At 45.1% G+C, this 21184-nt stretch overlaps 2 protein-coding genes across 3 annotated transcripts in view; one reads left to right on the plus strand and one right to left on the minus strand.

Annotated features, from left to right (window-relative positions):
• The window catches only part of RNF169 (ring finger protein 169), a 32406-nt gene extending 11290 nt beyond the window's left edge, over nucleotides 1–21116 (plus strand). The window contains exons 3-7 of one of the 2 annotated variants that reach the window (XM_084842335.1): nucleotides 1251–1394; nucleotides 2658–2770; nucleotides 3517–3613; nucleotides 5471–6668; nucleotides 13009–21116. In XM_084842335.1, coding sequence (XP_084698461.1) covers nucleotides 1251–1394; nucleotides 2658–2770; nucleotides 3517–3613; nucleotides 5471–6668; nucleotides 13009–13157 — 1701 coding nt within the window. In that variant the 3' untranslated portion in view covers nucleotides 13158–21116. Of the gene's footprint in view, nucleotides 1–1250; nucleotides 1395–2657; nucleotides 2771–3516; nucleotides 3614–5470; nucleotides 12437–13008 lie in introns of those variants that run through there. The other variant, XM_084842336.1, reaches the window with a different exon arrangement.
• XRRA1 (X-ray radiation resistance associated 1) overlaps nucleotides 15263–21184 on the minus strand; it is a 39495-nt gene continuing 33573 nt past the window's right edge. Inside the window, exons 16-17 of the mRNA XM_084845385.1 lie at nucleotides 18614–18719; nucleotides 15263–15570 (exon numbers count right to left, since the gene is read on the minus strand). Of these exons, the coding sequence (XP_084701511.1) occupies nucleotides 15263–15570; nucleotides 18614–18719 (414 nt within the window). The remainder of the gene's footprint in view (nucleotides 15571–18613; nucleotides 18720–21184) is intronic.

The raw sequence follows: 21184 nt of genomic DNA on the forward strand, positions 1-21184 counted from the left end.
TAAAGGACATTACAGTAGTCCACTCTTGAGGTTACCAATGCAAAGATCACTGCGGCCAGGCTCAAGCAGGATGTTTTCAGAGCCTGAATAATTCTGCTCAGGCTGTCTCTGGCCAGGTGAGGCTGTCGCTCAAGCACCACCCTTAACTGTTGAAAAGTGCTTTGCGCCAGTGAGGCTGGATCTGATAGCAGCACCCCCAGACTTTGAATATGGCCTGGTTTAGCACCTCTGCTGTTTCACCTGCATGTGATGAAAAGAAGAAGCAGAGTTGGGTGTTGCCTTTGTACTGATGACACTGCCCTCTAAATCCCCAGATGACCTCACTCAGCTCTTTCTCATAGATACTGAACAGTGTGGAGGACCCAATAATGCCCTGGGGCACAACATGGCATTGTCAGTGCCATGGGGCCAAGCAGTAGTCCCTCTGCACCACCGTAGGGGATTGTTCCTCCAAGCAGGAACGGGGCTGCCTGAACACAGTACCCCAGATCACCTCGGGTAGTCCTGGAGGATACCTTAGTCAGTGGTGTCGCAAGCTGCTGAGGGATCCAGGAGAATTAGCAGGATCACTGTTGCTCTGTCTTCCCAGCATGGGTCATCCATCAGGGCAATGAAAGCAGTTTCAGACAACATTTCTGAAGCTTCAGGATCAAGGATTTGTGTACACACAAGCTCTTCCTTTCATCTTGCTTTAACTCTTATTGCTAGAACAACCGCTTACATGAACCTCTCATGCCAGCACAAGTGTGCTGAACTGTCGTTCCTCCCTTTTGTAGGTGCCTAGATCTCCTGCTGTGGTGAGCAAGTGATGAGCAAAGGACATTCCTCCCCCACCTCCCATCCAGCAGCACGTGCTGGTTACATCTGCAGCTACAGCCTCCAAGGCTGCCCTGGCTATTCACCGTGCAGCTAATGGTTGCAGAGCCCTCTCAGAGCCTGCTGCTGCTTCTCCCCCTGCCAAGGCTTAGCCTGGGTTGCTCTGCTGAAAGGCTCTTTTCCCTCTCTGGCCATGACAACAGTTCTGAAGATCATTAGTGCTTACTAACTGAAAGGACTTAATCATCACTCATAGCGCACCGGGAATTAAGTCCAGCGGCACAAGAATGGAGTAGCCACTGGCTGCTTGATGAAAGTAGAGGTGACTAGAGGGACTCTCTGTTCACATGATCAGCAAAGACTATTTCCTGAGCACCCATTTAGCCCCTTAATTCTGTCTACCTGTAAAATTGCCTTCTTGTTTGTCTTTCTAGTTAAGGGATGAAAAATTGCAAGAAGAGAGAACCCCTGAAGATTTTATTCACAAGCTGATTGTAGAGGATGCTGATGCAGGGAGGAGAAAAACAGAAGATCAGAAGAAGGAGGATTCCTTAATAGCCAAAATGACCCAAGAATGTGTAAGTAACTGTTAGACTGTACTGTGCCAAATGTGTCCATCTCCCCCTGCCCTCCGAAATTTATACCTGGTCCTAGCCAGGATTTGGGCATATTACATATGGTGGGTGTTGGAAAGAAATAAGGCTGCTTTTTAGAAAGGAAGCCAGCTTCTTGAATTCTCTTCTTCTTAGTCCCTAGCATGTTCAATACTAGTTCTATGTTGAATGATGACACTTCACCTTGTTCCAAGGTCTTATTTTCTAAAAGCACATCCCAACCCTATTCAGTGCAATATTGCAGGGAAGTCTTCTGGGATGAGACAGGAACCCTGTTTCCTCTGGAGCAGCCCCACTTTTACTGTGGAAAGCTATAGATTTTGTTGGTCAGCCATGTCACAGGACAGTTTCTTGTGAATCTGGACTGCCCTGGTTAGAAGCACTGAAATGGGGCTCCTCCTCCTAGCTTTGTGAATGTATCTGAAGACAGATGGAGCAGGCAGAAGTGGAGGCCGGGATGGGTTTGGGGAGGAAGCTGGGCTGGTGTTGATCACAATTCTATTTTAGAGCTTCAGGTGGAATCCTATAACCCCGTATCTGGGAAGAAGCCCCATTAAACTCAGTGGGACTTAGTTTTGAGTAGACATGTATAGGATTGGGCTGTTAGTGTTGTGGAAGATTATACTTGTTCCTGGAAGAACAGAAAAAACAAACTTTGAGCCTGGCATGGAACCCTGGCCTTAATTTACTTGGCGGTAAGCCCCACTGATTTCAGTAGGGCTTATTTTCAAATATGTATGTATCTTTAAAATCACAGCCGTAGGGCAGCACCTATAGAGGGTATATCCTGCACAAACCCCTATTGCTACTCATGAACCCTGCACAATAGAAATAGAGGTACAAAATAACTTCCCGTGGCATGTTGATGAGTGATGGCTTTCTGGGCCCAGTCATACAATCTGGATTCGGCAGCCCTTTTCCCTTCCTGATTCTAGCCTTCCGCTTCCCTCTCTGTTTTGGTAAAACTTCTCTTGCCAAAACATTTAAATATCTCTGTTCTTTCCTCAATTGACCCAACTTTGCAATGTATGATTTTAGTCCCTTAACTATGAGACTCCTGTCTCAAATCTGGCTACAGCTAAAAACATTTCCTGCTCTGTTCAGTATATATTCCAGTGTAACCACTCCATGGACTTCTGGGGGCTCAAAATACTGTCAGACAAAGCAATATATTGCCAGAGTGAAACTTTGTAAAATGTCAGCTAATCTTTCCTTGATTAACTTCAGTTTCCTGAACGCCTCTCTGATTCTGAGAATGAGGAACCATTCCAGGGGAAATCTGCACACCGGTCAGCTTTTGTCTCCAAGGGGAGCGCCTACTCGGTTGCGTTGCTGTCAGGGTGAGTCCTTGGTCAGACTCTGGTTTGGCTGAAGAGGAAAGTGCCAGCTAATGGAAAGGAGATGGGTGGGGGCGGGGGGAACATGAGTCTAAGCAGAAGACCTGCAGAATGCACTAAGGAGGACCAGAATCTGTCCTGCAAATAAACTGCAATTTAGAAAGCCTCTGTGAATGGTGTGTAGGAGCATATGCAAATTTGAGGCACAGACTGCAGCTGTTGGGATGATGGCAGTGCTGCAGGAAGGATCAATTGAGCAGGATTTTGTTCACCTGCTTTGAAATGTTTCTTGGCAACCATGCGGACCAGAAATGCTTAACAACTGGGGCTCTGAATCTGAAGATTTCACAGCCTCCTCATGATCTGGGTTGGGGGCGCTCCATGTGGCATAAACACAGCCGCCATTTATTTTTTACCAAGCATTTATACCATTTTTTGAGTATCTAATATACAAAGGGATTAAAAGTAAAGTGCAATCCTTTAAAAACAATAAAAGCAATTAAATCTGATTTCTATAAGGGTAAGGGGGATTGAATCAGACCAGTACTTAGTGCAGTATGTGTCCCCCTGGACATATACTGTGGGTTCATGATAGTAGTATCTCGCCCCCCACCCCTACCTACGTGTAGACAAAGCTCGTAGGACAGGCAGATGTTTAATGAGAGCATTATGTAGGCATCTTGATGGCTTAAATAAACTTGCATCTTGGGCTTTTTCTACTAAACTTTTCTTTCTTTTAATATTTGTAGAAACTTAAGCTCCAAAGTAGAACGGAGCCAGAGTTGCAATGATACCCTTCGGGATAGATCCAAGAGCAGGCAAAGATCAGCTCCAGTCAGAACAAAGGTACCTTGTGACACTTTTCATAGAATCATAGAATAGTAGGGTTGGAAGGGGCCTATAAGACCATCGAGTCCAACCCCCTGCTCAATGCAGGAATCCAAGTCAAAGCATTCCTGACAAGTGGCTGTCCAGCTTGGTTCCATTGTTGTATTGCTCTAACAGTCAGGAAGTTTTTCCTGATGTTCAGCCGGAATCTGGCTTCCTGTCACTTGAGCCCATTATTCCTTGTCCTGCACTCTGGGATGATCAAGAAGAGATCCTGGCCTTCCTCTCTGTGACCATCTTTCAGGTACTTGAAGAGCACTATCATGCTATCCTATCTCCCCTCAGTCTTCTCTTCTCTAGGCTAACCATGCCCAGTTCTTTCATTCTCTCCTCATAGGGCTTTGTTTCCAGTCCCCTGATCATCTTTGTTGCCCTCCTCTGAACCCTCTCCAGTTTGTCTGCCCAGAACTGGACAGAGTACTCAAGTTGAGGCCTAACCAGTGCTGAGTAGAGGGGAACTAGTACTTCCCATGATTTAGAAGCCATACTTCTATCAATGCAGCCCAAAATAGCATTTGCCCTTTTTGCAGCCACATCACATTGTTGGCTCATACTCAGGTTATGATGTACCACAATTCCAAGATCCTTCTTGCTCGTAGTATTATTGAGCCAAGTATCCCCTGTCTTGTAACTGTGCCTTTGGTTTCTTTTTCCTAGGTGCAGAACTTGGCATTTATCCCTATTAAATTTCATTCTGTTTTCTGCCCAGCGCTCCAGCCTATCAAGATCACTTTGAATTTTGTTTCTGTCTTCCAAAGTATTAGCTATCCCACCCAATTTTGTGTTATCTGCAAATTTGATAAGCGTTCCCTGCACCTCCTCATCCAACTAATAGGTTCCCATTGCTTGAAGTTGTCCTGTGTCCTCCTGCAAAGTGCCTTTGATTTGACAATGTGTCCAGTGCAGAGGGATAGTTTCTTACGACATTAAATCTGTGTGTCTTAACAGATGCCTTTGACCAGTACAAAGGGCTCTATGTGGGTCTGTACTTTTAATTATTGTGACCTGCCATCAGTCTTCTCAAGTGGTTTATATCCCCAAAAGGTGGGGAAAACTCTAAATCTCCAATTTTGCCTTGATTCTTCAGCCCAAATTCAGCAGCAGACTTTTGTCGAGTGCATAGCTGAGCACCTCCTATCACTTGAACGTTACAGGAAAGAGTAGATACCTGGGAAAACCAGAGCTTTTTCAGATCTCCATTCTATAACGTGTCAGGATAACATCATATAGCTCTGCGGTGGGCACACCAAACAAAGTTGAGTGAATTCAGCATGAGACAGTGGAGCAGGAATTGGGTTTTGTTTTGGTGAAGTCAGTTTTGTCTATTCCAATACCGTTGGTGCTTCTGATTTAAAAGCCCTTGTGGATCAGGGAACCTGTGGCCTTCCAGATGTTGGAGTATAACCTCCATCATCCCTGACCATTGGCCATGCTGCCTGGGCCCAATGAGAGTTAAGAGTCCAAAAACATCTGGAGAGCCACATGTTCCCCAGCCCTGCTGTGGCCTTTTCAATTAAAGCATGTTCCTGTTCATCTCCATGAATGCACCCTTAGATCTGCACCTGACTGCTAAAATGTGTGGTCTTGTGGGTTGCTTGTTCTGGGAAAGGGAATCATTTAGTTGCTTCACCACATGCCAGATGTGGTTCTCTGTGTCAAAGATCATGGGTCAGTCATCCACATTTCCATTAACTTGCATCTAACCATGCTGAAAGCTGTGTTAACTGACACTTAACATCATCATCATTATCCTGAATCGACCCTTCAGGTTTGACAGAGTAGCAGTAGTTCTGACTATAATTGCTTATCTTGCAGGTAAACCTGTTGACCAGTGCATCCACCCCCCTTGTTGGAGTTCTCTCATCGACCCAGAACAATCGCTGCCTCTCTGCTCCAGACTTGACAGCAGATAAGCGCCTTGTTTTAAATGCTGCTGCTTCGTTCTCCCTCCTCCAAAAGCCAGAGCGGTCCATTAGTCCTGAGAGCAATGACAGCATCTCAGAAGAGCTCAATCACTTCAAGCCGATTGTTTGCTCGCCATGCACTCCTCCAAAACGGCTTCCTGATGGCCGTGTTTTGAGTCCTCTCATTATCAAGTCTACTCCGAGGAATCTGACCAGGAGTCTGCAGAAGCCAACCACCTATGAAGCAAGTCCCAGGATTCTGAAAAAATGGGAGCAAATATTCCAGGAACGCCAGATCAAAAAGACTCTCTCTAAAGCTACCCTGACGTCCCTAGCCCCAGAGATGGGGGAAGATTTCTTGATTCCTAACGTGAATTCGCTTGTCAAAGAGCCACAGCAGATAACAAATGATTTGCTGCCACCTGATACTATCGCACATGCACAGACAGAGTTAGACTTTTCCCCTTCCATCTGTCTAGCAAAGCTCGAAAGTTCTGGCAGTATCAAGAGAGACTTGGAGGCAGTGGCTGTGGATGCTGCTCCAACAGCACCTTTGGCAAGACCCAACAAGAACACCGTAAATGCCAGAATTTCTGAAGTCTCTGATACAAAATCAGCTTTGCGTCTGGCTGGATCTTGTCTTAACATTGATGCCAAAATGGTGACCCGAAAAGTAATTAGAGTCAACTCAGCATTTCCAGAGAATGGTATGCTAGGCTCTTCTGTCAAGGCAGCTGGAAGAAAGCAGCTTAAATATCTGAATGACAGTGAACGGAGCAACTTGCAAAATGGCATCTATATTGAGAGAGCCATTGGTGATGATCCCTCGTCTCTCAGGCGGGGACGAAAGAGACAGTGCAAAATGAAGCACTTGGAACAGACCAGCTCTCTCAAGAGACTGAGACAGGCAGCCTGCCATGGGGGGTTGGCTGTTTCCGATCCCCCAAGGAGGAGGAGGAGGAGTGAGATGGAGCAGAAGTTGCATCAGGAGGAGGAAGACCGGAGGCTGGCCTTGCAGCTCCAGCAGAAATTTGATAGTGAGAACAGGACAGTGGCAAGGCGGAAAGGGAGAGCGGATCAGTATTTCTTGCGGTCAAAGAGCACTACAGGTGCAAAGTAGCACTTACTGAACAATGTTGCCTTTTCTAGATAATGTGAGGTGGATCAAAATAATTTGAGGAGGAGGAATTGCTATTTTGTCATCCTTCCTTTCTCCCACCCCATTTGCATTTCTTTTGATGGTGAGATGAGTTACATCCAGTTCATGCTGGAGCCAGGGTCTTTCCACATTCTACCCTCCTTGCAGGAGCTGCTTCTGAGACTATAAATCTCACTCACAGGAGTATGCCTATAGTTCACTCCGTTCAGAAGGGCTTGTGTAAGTTGCCAAGTCACACTGGCGTGCAAACTGTTTCCAGGACCCTCAGTTGAGCCCGTATCTGATTTATTAACAGGCTTGAGTAGGTGTCTTTTGAGGACTGCTATTTTTGTCATAGACATCCATTGCTGTGAGTGACCTTTTGTAACCTCAGGAGCAGCCTTGAGAGCGAGGCCAGCCAGTTGAACTGTGGATACACAGAAACGTACTGAAATATACAATTGATTATTTAGCATTCAGACATATGGACAGCTGATCATCTGTGGGTAATAGTTGTGCTGTCTGTCTCTTATGCCAAGCACAATCTGTTTGCCCCAGTGAGTCCTCTGTTAGAGGACAACATTTCAATAGATGGCTTTTTGAACTTAAGACGCATGTTGGGTCAGACCAGCCGTGCAAAATGCAAGGCAGCCCATTCTGTGGTGAGACAGAATTGGAGACCCCTAGTTCTCTCTCGCCAGCATGGTGTTATGCTGGTTACCCCAATCTTCTTGTGTTCTTCATGCAGCCAGACTGGACACTGGGGATATAAACTGCGAGAAGAGGTCCCAGTGTTACACTCTGCAGAAGAGGAATGATGCTTAGAATAACTTCTGTGACTGGATATATGTGCAAACATGTTGTGTGAATGAGATGGTCGTGGAGCGTCTGGGAACTCCTTCAAACTCCCTCGAGTGTCTGGTTTTTAAGCCTGTTGAGCTGAAAGGCTCCAGTATAGATTACTTAAACTACCAATTCATATTTTGAATTGGGAATGGGCTGTGATGGATGCCCTCTTCTAGACTTTCTCCCCTCAGTGTTTACATGGTGAACAGGTTAAAAGTTCCTCACATGGTAGCTTGTATATTGACAGTGTCTTGAGAAATATTTGCTTTCTAGTAGTTGAAGGACGTTGTTAGTTTTTGTGGTTTTACAGAATGGGAGGGCTTTCACAAATCTGCTTCTTCAGAAATTGGAATGGAAAAGTGGCCTCATGGTGATTCTTCAAAAGTGGCTGTTTGAATCAGCCAGGTGTAGACTCACTGCAGGAACAGTGGATTATGGTGTTTTTTAAAAGCCCCTTTGAACTAAACGTGGCATGACACATTGGCATTTTGAGTCCTCGTGTTTGCTGCTATTAGAATTATAAAAAAAGATAAGTGGGAAGCCACAAATAAATAGTTTAATCACTACCTAAAGAAAGACAGTCCCAGTGAATTTAGAGTCAAATAAACTCGAGGAACAGAATCATAATCTCTAAAAGCAGGCTGCAGTTCAAAAATAGGCTAGCACCAAGAGTCACTTGTAGAATTAGGTTCCTATGTTGAATTGGTGCAACCCCTTCATGAGGCGGGGGGCAACTGAAATGGCATGCACTTCTCAAGACTTCCCACTCATCTCGTTGTAAGTTCCTTGGGTATCACCAAGAAAGCCCACTCTTCCAGCTGGACACTCTAATTCCAGCTCTGCCTTGTGGCATTTCCATGATGACCCTGGCAACTTCCTGACTACAGCTGTTTGCTTGAAGGGTGGAGCTTTTACAGTCTGCACTGTATAGCATCAGCTCTGACTTGCTTGAACCAAGCAGATCTGGTACTTAAAGAATTCTCTGAATCTCACTTAACTACTGGGTGGAGAGAAAGTTCCTTGGTGCCCTGCATCCAGCTGGTCTTTGAACTAGTCAGGATTATTTTGATTTCCCCATAAACAGTTGGTTTCACTTTTGCTGGTCCACTCCTTAGAAGTGCAGCAACCCAGCATATTTACTTAGAAGGAAGTCCCATGGATTTCCATGGTGCTCACTTCCTTGTATATGTAGAATTGCAATCTGAAGCATTTTATTGATTTGAATTGCATTTTTAAAAGGGACACTAGACAGAGTGTCTGCACCTAAATTGCTGAGAACTTGCAGCAGTTAGTTTTATTCTCAACATACATAAAATAACTGCTACTGCAAACTTTTATCAAGACCAACCTATTTTGGCTGACTTTTCTTCTTTGTGCATCATCTAGAAGATTGTGGCCTGTTTGTAAGAAAAGGGAGCTGAGAGGCTCTTCTTAATCATTTGTAACCTGAGGGAAGACACCCAAAGTTACATTGATGTGAAGGTCATCAAGGCCTGTCTAAAAGCAATCTTTAATGGAAGGAATTTGAGTTCAGTTCATTCGTTATTTCAACATAACCTCTGAACAGAGAATGCATATTTGAAGTGATCTAACACCCATGTGTGCATGAGAGGAAAGTTTTATGTCAAGTTACATCATTTGGATGAATTGATTATCATGTCCTAATAGGAATTTAGGATCATCCTGCTTGCAGAATTGTCCCTGGAAATGTTATGTGGACATCCAATTCTGATATCACTCTTCCAGGCGTATGTGGTCAGGGTAACACTTCAGTGTTGCTCTGTGAATGCCAGATGCTTGGACTGGATTTGGCCCTTAAGACCTCATTAAGCGGACACTTCTGCTTCTAGCGGTGGAGCAACAGAGAATATCGCTGCCATGTAGCTCAGTACTGTAAAAAGGGTAGGCAAGAGCGTCGGCCTCTTCACATAAGATATCGACACTTTTAATCAGTACTCCTAAGCGGTACATGTATGTGATAAAGTGAGTGCAAGAAATGCAGGTTTTGCAAATGGGTAGCTGAGACTACATGCCAGGTTTGGTGTTGTGTGATATGGCTCTGGGTGAATGTGGAAGAAGGAGCATGTTCTTGTTCATACCCGCCTGTATAAAGCTCTTGGAGGTTCGGAAGCAAAGCTTTGTCCACATGGCCATAACCTGTATCTGCACCAGCTGTCTTTTTCCAGGATATGCTGTGAAAAGGGCTGGTCCAATCCATGCTTGGTCTCAGAGCCACTGCTGATAGCTGCACTTACTTTGTGGAAATACTAAGGTTTCATGAAAGAGGTACAAAGGACTGTTCCACACATTACATGGGAACAAGCCCAGGTTTTCGACTGAGTGTATGCTAAAAGAGAGGTGAAGTCAGTCTTGGTGTCCTGATGGATATACATGTATTGTGATTGATTGTGTATCTGTCAGTCTGTTTCTCTCTCTCTCTCTCTCTCACTCTCTCACACACACACACGCTTTTTAAAGTTAAGTATGCACCTAAAAATGTTACGGGTTAATTGACTCTTACCTTCCTTGCAATGGCCAGGATCCAAAGAGCTACTTTAGATGCACCCAGGGCCTTGGGGGCGCTTAGCCGCATGTGTGTTTTTTTTCCTTTTGAAAGGGGGGTACACACAGCCCAAGGGTTTTCCCTGTAGGATTCTGGATGGGTATGTGTGCAGCTATTTGAGGAAAAGGCGCATGGAACTGATCACACAATTTTGTGATGCAGATCAATGTCTGGAAGTGAATGAACTGAAGCACCTTAAGTGGATCTAAAGTAGCAAGCAGCCTCAGTATGATGTTTCAGATGCTGGCATTTTGATACCTGTGTTGATCTATCTGTGTGTGTGTGTGTGTGTGTGTGTGTGTCTGTGCTTGCTGAAAATATGAATGTCCCAAACTGCAGAGGAAGTAAACAAAATGAAGTACTGGCATGGACACAGTTTGAGGGCCAAATTGGATGTAAGAAAGCAAGAGAGAGGTGCCACTTTCTTATAACATGAAGTCATCGCATAGTGGACCTCCCTGCCTTGCACCATCGGCTAGAGGGGGATTCACTCCACAATGATGTAATCTCACAAGGACGTAGGTGAACGAGGGATATAGAGGCAGCACTGTGCCTCTTACGTTCTCTAGATTGACCCTTAGGTAGAGCAATTCAATATTGCAGGCTACTAGCAGGGTGCTTTTGCTTCTGGTGCCAGCTGACCAGTCCTGATGCCAAACATGAAGACCTTTGGACATATGGACCATTATACAAGTCTGTACTTGGGTATACAGGCTGTTGAATGTATTCAAGGGGGCCCTTTAGTCTTTGTATGGAAGCGGGGCCCTTAAAAATGATCTTCCTTTTTTTTATAAAGGCACTGCCGTTAGTCTGGGGGATGTTTTTCAAACAGTATGGAAGGGTTGTCTTAATGTTGCAAGGGTAGTTGCCTACGTAACAGCCTAAACGTGTGCCCAGTAATTTTGTGTTTTCCTTGCCCTTGTGAGGTCTGTTATCAGCTTAACCCTTTCCTGCTGACTGATCAAATAGGGCATGGTCTCAGAGACTAACCGATGCTTCCCCCTTCATCAAGGTGAGTAGTCAGGCCCATTCCCTACTCACTGAGGTCAAGGGGAGTCTTGCCACCAATATCAGCGAATGCTCCCTTTCTGCATATCAACTCTCGTCTTTGAGACTTCTGGTTTTTAAAAAAAATAGAGTTCTGTTTATAGCCCAGTTGCATGGTCAAATGGGCTGTACTGCTTTATGGCACTTCCCTGCAGTCGCAAAGGGGAGTGGGTGGGAGGAGGGGATTTTTTGACAATAGCTGAAAGGAAGGGTGGGTGGGGATTTTGACAGTAACTGAATGATTACAACTGCCAAAGACACAGTCTGACTCGGAAAATCCACTCCGATCCTCTGGGTATTCTTTTATGGGAAAGGATATATCCCAAGTTCTTCTTGGGTCAGTTGACTCTGGATGTTGGTGAAGAAATGAAGGAAAAAGTGCCAAAAGATTGGATTTTGAAAGATGGTTGTAGTGCATTTTATTATGTAGCCGTCAGTGTTCTTTCCCTTCAAAGACATGGTGGGGCATGTCACGAAGTACAGGCCGAACAAGCACTTTGTTGCAGTGCTCTCAGTGGAAGCCAAGGAAGAGGAAAGTGCAAGCCTTAAAGACTCTCATGCATGAATTTTCTAAAAACGAAACAAAACTGGCCTTGGAGCATTGCTTCAACAGTCGCCTGCAATGCTTCCTGCTGGGCTTCTAGGATTATGCTGGCATCTTGGTTTTCAACTTCACAGGCGGACAATGAGTTCTTACCTTCAGGAAAATGCTATCCAAACTCAATTTCGGCTTTCAGAGAGAACTAGATGCAGTCTCTTAAAGTAACATTCCTTGCCCAAGGTCCAAAAGTGGATGTGAATGTCCGTCAAGATACGACACTGGTCTGTGAGATCTTCTGTGCTGAATCCCCACAGAGAGGTCAAAACTGCACTGTGTCCACTGAACTCTGTAGCTGGCACCATCACCTTTCTAAATGTTGTATAATAGGAGTCTGATGGGAAACATCATTCCTTCCCCAGCTATTTAAAAACACTGCAAGTTAGCTATCCACTATGCAAACAAACAAAAACACTTTTTGGTTATAACTGATGGGATTTCATGTATGACACTTTTTTCTGGTGTTCAACTGTCAGACAGTTTCAAGAAAAATGGATGTTGCTGCATTTCTCTACTTCCCCTATCCCAACACCCATCCCGGTATGCTTTAAATTGTTTGTGCTTTGATGTGTATCTTCAGCTTGGTACCGCAAACCAGTGCAGTACAAGACAAAGCATCATTTTTGAGATCGCAACTGAATCACTGTGGCTTCATCAGATTTTATAAAATCTGTTTACTGAGAAACTAATTTGAGTGTGTCTTTGTGGGTAACAGTACACGAGTTGCGCTCGATGATTTAAAAAAAAAAAAATTTGTGGCAGGAGATCTCCTCTTAAGACACTGCAGCCACTTAAAAGATGTTCCGTAGATTAGAATAGCGGATGTCATTTAGCGCAGCCCAAACACCGATAACACAGTGAAACTGTGCTCTGTATTTCATAAGCCTCATAATACTTAGTATGTCATAAATATTTCATATTTGATGAGCACCTGTATCTAAAATGGGATTGCAGAGTTAACCAAGAATGGGATATGTAAGAGCAGATTAGTTTTGTAAGTATACAGCTTCTCCAACCTGGTGCCCTCCAGATGTGTTGGCCACACTGGCTGGGAATCATGGGAGTTGCAGTCCAGCACATCTGGAGGGCACCAGGTTGGGGGAGTGGACAAACCCACTTTGTCCTTGGTTCAGCTAAGTAGCCTCTCTGAGAAGGGTCAATACTGAATTGTCTGTGGCAATTGTATAAATTGGAAGATGAGGGTCCACCACGGCTTTCATGCTGGTTTAGCAAGTAGTGATTTTAACTGTTTTTCAGAGAAATGTTATTTCATACTTCCATCCATTTGTGATCATAAGCCTCCTAGAAGTTGCCAAGGGACTGTTGAGGTAAGTGTGTATTCAGTAACCTATTTTTTTAAAAAAAGAAAAAGCCAGTTCCCAACATCTCGTCCCGTGGTACTGTAACCAAGAGCCCAGGGCAGGCCTACGCAGAGTGGGGTTGGCTTGGTTCTTAGTGGGTCTTCTGAGTTCTATGGAACAAAGTTAAATAGGTTTTAATCTGGGGTGGTAAAACTTGCTTCTACAGACAATGGGACTGCAAGGAAGGGAGCTGGAGCTCCTTTGCAGTGGGCCTCTACTACTGTTCACCCACTGGAGGTTTTCACGTGTGCTGGTAAAAGCTAAGCGCTGTGGCTCGTTCAGTGTTGGGGAGCACAGCAGCTCTGCTTGAGCCAGGGAACTCTGTGGGGAAGGGAAAGGAGTAGAGCTCTCCTCCCCCTGCCCCACTCCCCGGTCAAGCATGGGGAACCTTGAGCTATAGCCCTAGGCGTACAAGCCAGCTTCAGATGACCATGCCTTTGGCTTCTCCCTTTGCTGCAGTACTAAGCTGTCAGCCGCCCACCTTCTGAAGTAATTAGTGGCTCAAATTGTCTGAGGGAGAACATGGGCTTCAGCTCACATTGATGATGGGACAAGTTCCTAGAACTGCAGTTGCGAAGACCACTGAGCTGCCCTTTGCTGACTGGACTTACAGATGTGGGGGGTAAATTTTGTCCCTGCTTAAATCCTTGTCCCCAAGTACATGCTTTGCAAGTTCCCCCAAAGTCATGAACAGCTGTATAATAAATTAATACGTCCTGCTAAAGGGAACGGGCAAGTCATTAATTATTTGCTTGAGATACATAAAGGTATTCTCTAAAAGCTGAAACTGAAGTTGCCTTTGAAGTCAAGAGTGGACATTGCGCAATTCAAATTCTGCAAAAACTTAACACGAAGCACACATTTTTCCAGTGGGAGCCCGGCTGCAGAGTTTTGTTAGAGACAAGGCTTGGCTGTGCACCAGTTCTGCACATTCAGCCTGGTTTATGTTTGAATTGGTGCTTCGTCAGAAATGCCTCCGATTCTTCCCAGGACAGATGGCCATGGAGAAGTCCTCCTGCAGTGCCTAATTGTTAAGTTCCACTGCTCTCAAGTACGTATTTAACTGCTTCCTCTAGGCAGGCAGTGCAGAAGCCTCAACTAACTCCGAGCAACTTCCATCCTGCTGGGTCTTACGAGGCAGTCCTAGCTTAGTTGTATTGAAATAAATAGTGGTTACCCTGCAGGATTCAGCCCACAAATTGCTACTGCATAGCTTAGTTGTGATCTGAAAAACCACCTGTGATAAATGCCCCTTCTCTGGAGGTCAAAAATGGACTGTGAAGGAAAATTGGGTACATAGACAGCATATTAATTGCACAGTGATTTTAAGGATTAAATGTTTAATTACATTAATTTTCTAGAGCCACAACCTAGGGGGAAAGGAAAGCAGACCTAGGAACGTATCACGAGAGGGAGCGAGACAGAGGGGGGTGGGGGGTGATCAAAACTGCTAAGTGGAAGAAGTTGTGTTTACAAGGGAGGATCGCTCTATGGCAACCTTTTGCTTCCCTGGTTTGACACGCCTGAAGGGAAGTGTGGGAATTTCTAGCAAACCACTTGGGCATGGGAGTCACCGCTATCCTGTACTAAGACACCGAAAATGTCATGCCCTGCAGGGTTGAAGTGCATGTGTGCCAGGAATAGTGCTTCTGTACCAGGCTCTCGCAGTGCCCTGATCAGTGCCCTGGTGGTCTCCTCCAATGGATTCTACGAAGATTCTTCCATGAGAACACTTCTCAAAAGGGGGTTCTTTAGGTCATAGACTTGTATAAAACCAGAGGCCCTCCACTGGTTTAGTTATTTATTTCACTGCTTGCAGCTGCTGCATGGATTCAGGGCACATGATTAACATGGAAAGTGCTTTTTGAAACTGCCTTTCAAAGGGCACTTACATGTTTCATCAGTTTTCTGTTGCATTTTTGAAGGTCCACACTAAGGTGGGACAGAACTACTCTCAACCTGTAACTCTGAGCAGTCCTGTAAGAACTGTATAAGTCAACATCTTGTGTTTCACAGAAGGCTCTGGAAGTGAACGGTTATCTCTGCCCCTATGGCTGCTGGCTCCCCACACAACAATAGTTCCTAGTCCGGAGCAGGTGGCTTTTCAAAGTCTACAGTGGACAGCCCATCCTCTCAAAACAGGTGGTTCTTCAGCACTCCAATGCAGGTGGAAAGTCTTTTTCTGATAAGATGGAAGAAAGAGCTTCATCCTCTTGGGTGACTGGAAATGGGAGTTCTTCTAGCTGCTGCTCACTCACCTTTACTTTAGGAAGACTTCCGAGCATCTCGTTTTGGTTTATCTCATCTGCATCGGCACACTTCTTACTCACTGATTTGGATTCACTGGCCAAATCACAGATGGCCACCGTGGCTTTATAGTTTTTTCGGAATTCCTTCATCAGTGCTAAGGCCTCCCGATATTCGCGCCAGTTGTCTTTCTTTCTCCGCAGTGCGCACACTACAAAGAACAGAATCGTCATCTTGCCATCCTTCCTCAGAAATAGCTAACTTAGGTAACAGGTCTGTGTGAGATCTATGCCATACCATCTTAATTTTGCACTCAGAAAAGCCAAACCATATGGTCTGATAATGCAAAACAAGTAAATATATTCCTATTGCATTTGCATAATGTATTCTGTTTCTCCCATCCATGGGAGAGGGCAAGTGGGTTAGATGGAACATAGATGCAGCCCCCCCCACACACACACACACATGTTCTGGTTTCAAGAGCTACATGATCATAATTGCATCTGGAACAAAAAGGGCTAGAACCTTATATTTATTGTTAACTCTGAGGCTCTTAGGACATGGAATTCAGTATCACAGTGTGTTTTTGTGCAGTGCTATCTTGACCTCCGATATGCAGACGATACCACCCTAATGGCAGAAAGCGAAGAGGATCTCAAGAGCCTCTTGTTTAGGGTGAAAGAGGAGAGTGCAAAAGCTGGTTTGAAACTCAACATTCAAAAAACTAAGATCATGGCATCTGGCCCCATCACTTCCTGGCATATAGAAGGGGAAGAAATGGAAGCAGTGACAGATTTGACTTTCTTGGGCTCCAAGATCACCGCAGACGGTGACTGTAGCCATGAAATTAAAAGACGCTTGCTCCTTGGGAGGAAAGCTATGGCCAACCTAGACAGCATAGTAAGAAGCAGAGACATCACCTTGCCGACAAAGGTCCGTCTAATCAAAGCTATGGTTTTCCCAGTAGTAATGTATGGCTGTGAGAGCTGGACTATAAGGAAGGCTGAGCGCCGAAGAATTGATGCTTTCGAACTGTGGTGCTGGAGAAGACTCTTACGAGTCCCCTGGACTGCAAGGAGGTCCAATCAGTCCATCCTAAAGGAAATCAACCCTGAGTGCTCATTGGAAGGACAGATACTGAAGCTGAAGCTCCAATATTTTGGCCACCTAATGCGAAGAGAAAACTCCCTGGAAAAGACCCTGATGCTGGGAAAGACTGAAGGCAAAAGGAGAAGGGGACAGCAGAGGATGAGATGGCTAGATAGCATCACCGATGCAATGAATATGAACCTGAGCACGCTCCGGGAGAGAGCGCAGGACAGGAAGGCCTGGCGTGCTATGGTCCATGGGGTCACGAAGAGTCGGACACGACTGAACAACAACAACAATCTTGACCTTGTGGGATGCACACAGTCCTGATCAGATTCCAGTGATGCAGTCCATGTTTTATTTTTTTAAGTGCCCATCACTGTTTATCAGGACTTAGACTAAAAAGCCCAGTCTTAACTCTGGGCCTGTTTCCACAAGTGATTTACTCTTAACTGGCTGCATATGGAGGTTGTTAGGGATACAAGACGTCGTGGCTATTGTGCAGCCACCCTGGAGCTTATCACGGGAAAACCAGATTTCCTGAGGCTGCTTAAAGTCCGATTCTTTTCCTCAAGTGGGGTTCTTGGCAGTACAGTTGTTCTGTGCCCCAACCCCCGCATTTAACCTCAGGTGTGCTAGCCCTGCCCAGGGGTGTGCCTTTCACTGTGACCCCGGTCAAGGGGTTTTTCTTGTGTGTTTCCCATCCCTGCACAAACCAATTAGTGTCTCCTCAGAAGTAACTCCCATTGTGGTCAATGAGGCTTGCCCACATCAGAACTTACAGAGATCCCCCTCAATTGATATGGCACAGTTTAAAGCCCAGTTCCCCAAGTGTGATGAAGTGCCATCTCAAGGCTCCAATTCGCCTTCGTTTGGCTTAGTGCCTTAGGAAGTAACTACTTCCACCCTTCGCTATAAGGATCCTGTGAGTTATAATGGGGGCTGGTTTCCCGTCTTTGTGTTCTCCCCCCCCCTCTTTCCCAGCACAAGCATATGTGTGTCTACTCAGAAGTAACTCCTACTGTGGTAAATGAGGCTTGCTCCTTAAATGGAGGTGCATCTGGACTTTCAGGGGAAAGGGGGGGGAGCCTCTCTTATTGGTTGAGCAGCCCCTGCCCGTCAGATGATGTTCACTCCAACCCCCACCCCCAGCAGGAAGTATGTTCTGTAAAGTGATTTTTGCTGCTGCAGAGAACCTGCTCGTGGAGCCTCGCATGGGCCAAAGTGCAGCAAAGCTGGTTCCTTTTTAAAAATCCAGTACACCTCCATTAGCTCCTGTATCCATTGTCAATGGAAACACCCCACTGGCTGCTGCTGATGCTCAAGTCACAAAGCAACATCTCTCGTTTTAGTCATGAATATTTTATAGGGCAAAGGCCTAGTTTCCCGGAACACAGTATAATAGACGCAGCAGTGGTTTTGGCCAACTACCTGCTGAGCTGGGGGCCCTGGACACTCCCCAACTGAGCTGCTGGGGCAAGAAGACCCGCAGAGAGAGCAGAGATGATCAGGCTCCAGCCTGAAGAGGAGAAGCAGTCTTCGTCGTGGTATGTGATATGCAGGAGCCAGGACACGTTTCACTCCTGTGTACTGCATTTTTGAGTGTTTACATGTGAAATACTACATTATGTTTTACATGTAACAGGCACTGTGTAAAGCAGGCCTTCCACAGCGCCAGGGAAGGGGCCAGACCACATACCACTGGCTCTGCATGCAAAAATACTGAGGTTCAATTCCCAGCATCTCCAGTTAAAAGACTCGGGCCAAACCCAACCTGCTACCAGCGTGCCTTTTATCTTAGATCTTTCTTTTTTGTTAAAGTGTAAAGGCACCCATCAATGGGGACTTTTTAGATCGGGCTCACTGGATTGGGGGAGGGGTCCTTTCCCCTGCAGTGTCTTCCCAGTTAAAAGCTGTGCCCCACCTCAAGCTGCTCCTTATCCCACAGGGGCAGGGAAAACCTAAAAAAACCATGAGCATCTGTGTCCACTCTGGTGGCTACTGCATACATCCCCTCCTCACTGGCCCAGGGCAGCTCTTTGCCTCCCCAACCAGCCCTTCAGCTCATCCCCTCTCTCTCACCCCTCCAAATTCACCCTTGACTGACCTCAGGCCTTGGGCTAGCCTCACTTCCAAGTACTCTAGATCTGCATCCACGTACATACCTAGTGGCACCTGTACAATGTTTGAGGGGTTCCTCATCTTCAGTAGGATTTCTTCCAGCCGCTCTACCTTGGTCTTTTGAGCTGGTGGGGCAGGGACCCTCAAAACCTATAGGAGAAGCAGATTAAAAGGAGCAGACCAGTGACGCTCACCACGCTTTATTCATCACTCCCTCCATTAATGATGTTTGGGGTGAGTGCCAATCCTTAAGTAGCCAAAACAGCACCGTCCAAGCACAAGAGGAAAATATCCACAGGCTTAGGGGAACCCCAAGGTTTGCAACCTTCCTCTGCAAAAACAACAGCAGCCCAATGAGCATGATCAGTCCCCGGTATCAGTAGGTGCAGAGCGGAATATAACGGAGTATCTTCAATGAGGGCATGGCTGGCTGCAATGATGAACACCACACTGCAACCTTTTGTTGCAGATTCCGTTGCTTCATTTTAAATTTTATAAGCCATTTTTGACTGAAAAGGCAGTATACAGTTATTACAACATACAAAAACACTATTTAAAACCAGCATCAGAACACAAGGAGCAGTATAAAATACAGAGACAGCAGGCAACACCAAATCAACAAATCCTGTTGATTTGGTGAGACAGCAGGCAACACCAAATCAACAGGAACACCAAATTATCTCAAACTGAAAGATGGTCAAAACAATATGGTCTTCACCAATCTCAAAGTCAGCAGGGAAGGAGATAGATCAGTCTCTCAATGGGAGAGAGTTCCCAAGTCTGGATGCCACAACCAAGAAGGTCCTGTCCTGCATACCCACCCACCACATCCACTTGAAAAAGTGCTCCTTCTCCACTCCAGGATGCTAACCTGCTTTGGGGATGGTCAAATTTGCTCCTTTGTAAATACTTAGAATTTTGTTAGGTATCATGGAATGATAGATCCTCATTTAAAAAATTAGGAAAGTTGAGTAGCTATAAAACACAGTCACTGGCATTTCAGGGAAAGGATGGATGCTAACATGGCAGGGTTCTGTTTGGCATTTGTGCAGAGTTTAGAATTAGCAGGGTGTTGCTACCTGATTAAAGAAATTTGATTAATCATATGGGGTTTAGGCAATTAATGGATCAGTTTACACTGCAACCCTAAGCAAGTTTGCCCAGATGTAAGCTCCCACTGAGTTAAATGGGGCTCACTCCCTAATAACCGTATTAACGACTGCAGCCTAGGATCTGCATAAACTGGCCTGTGAAAAAAAGCATCTTCTATTATTAGATAATTCCCATATGTTTTGTGGCAGCCAGCATCATTAATTGGTAAATTAACCAGTTATAACACCCTCCTCTGTGACAGAAAAAGGAGAATGTCTCTAAGAAGACAGCTGCCATCCACAGCCTTCGCAAGATGTTAAAAACAATTCAATGTTCTTTTTAATCTGCTGTCCAGTTAAACTGGGGAAATCTTTTTAAAATAAATCCAAAGGTTTTTAATGGATGAATCTAGCCATGTAATTGATTACATGCTGCATCCCTATTAATTCTATTTTTCAGAAGTGACATACAGGGGGTGGGCGGGAGAACAGGTGGGAGAGATGTGGAAAGCTGCAAAACTCAAGTTTGTTGAGGTTCTCTGAGTTCCACCTCAAAGCTTGGTCTGACTTGTGTCCGTAGCAGGGTGCAAGCTTTGCTCTCCCCCCCCCCCGCTTTTGTGTGAAAATCAAAAGTACTGGGTGCACACTCAAAAGTCTGCAATCTTCTTCCATTGATGAAAGCCTCGTTGTGCATGCTTTTTAAAAAGTACACTTTTTTAATCCATATTTTTCTAATGTATGCATTTCTCAAATGCATTTTGCTCTGCACAAACAGCATTGCAAGTTCAGGATCGGACAAGCTTCGACCGCAGATTTGTGGTCATATTTGGGAGTTGCAAATGGAAAATTCTGGCCATAAACAAACGGAAACAAATTTACAACCCTAGCAGGTAGCAAGGATTTCTACCTACTAGTGGAAACATACATAATCGAATATTCTAGCATCACTGGAAGCTAGAAGTGGAGGAAAGAGTGCCTGGATAGTTAGGGACTTCAGAGTACCTTCTGATTTGCCTTGGCATAACTGGAAGCTCACGTTCTTCAATATGTGGCCACCTATTGAGGTGTAAATAGGTGTCAATAACCAATGGAAATAATATGTTGAATAAGCAGAAGGGTGGTGGCATTGAGGAACTTGATGGTGACACTGGATAGACATTGGGATAGTCAGTGAACCAAAGTGGTTGATCCATTTTAACAACCCTGAATCAACAGCTTTCTGAAAGCAACCACGATTATTCTTGCTCAGATAAAGAAGCAGCTTAGGAGCCTGACAATATATCCTCTTTCCTTCAGGGTGTTCCAACCTCAAATTCGTGAATATGATGAGAGAGACCTAAAACACTTGTTGGTGACCTTGGTATGACTGAGCATTTATATTCTGTAAAATGCTTTGCAATCATTGCATATTTATCCTCTCAACAACCCCACAAGGCTTGTTTTCGTATTCTTCACATTTTACAGATAGAGGACTGAGGCTGAGAGGAAATTATTTGTCCAAGCACCTCCCAAGTCTAGAACCAA

Source organism: Heloderma suspectum, chromosome 3, assembly GCF_057233095.1.
Source record: "Heloderma suspectum isolate Gila_16-S chromosome 3, 16-S_ref, whole genome shotgun sequence".
NCBI classification, from domain to species: Eukaryota; Metazoa; Chordata; class Lepidosauria; order Squamata; family Helodermatidae; genus Heloderma; species Heloderma suspectum.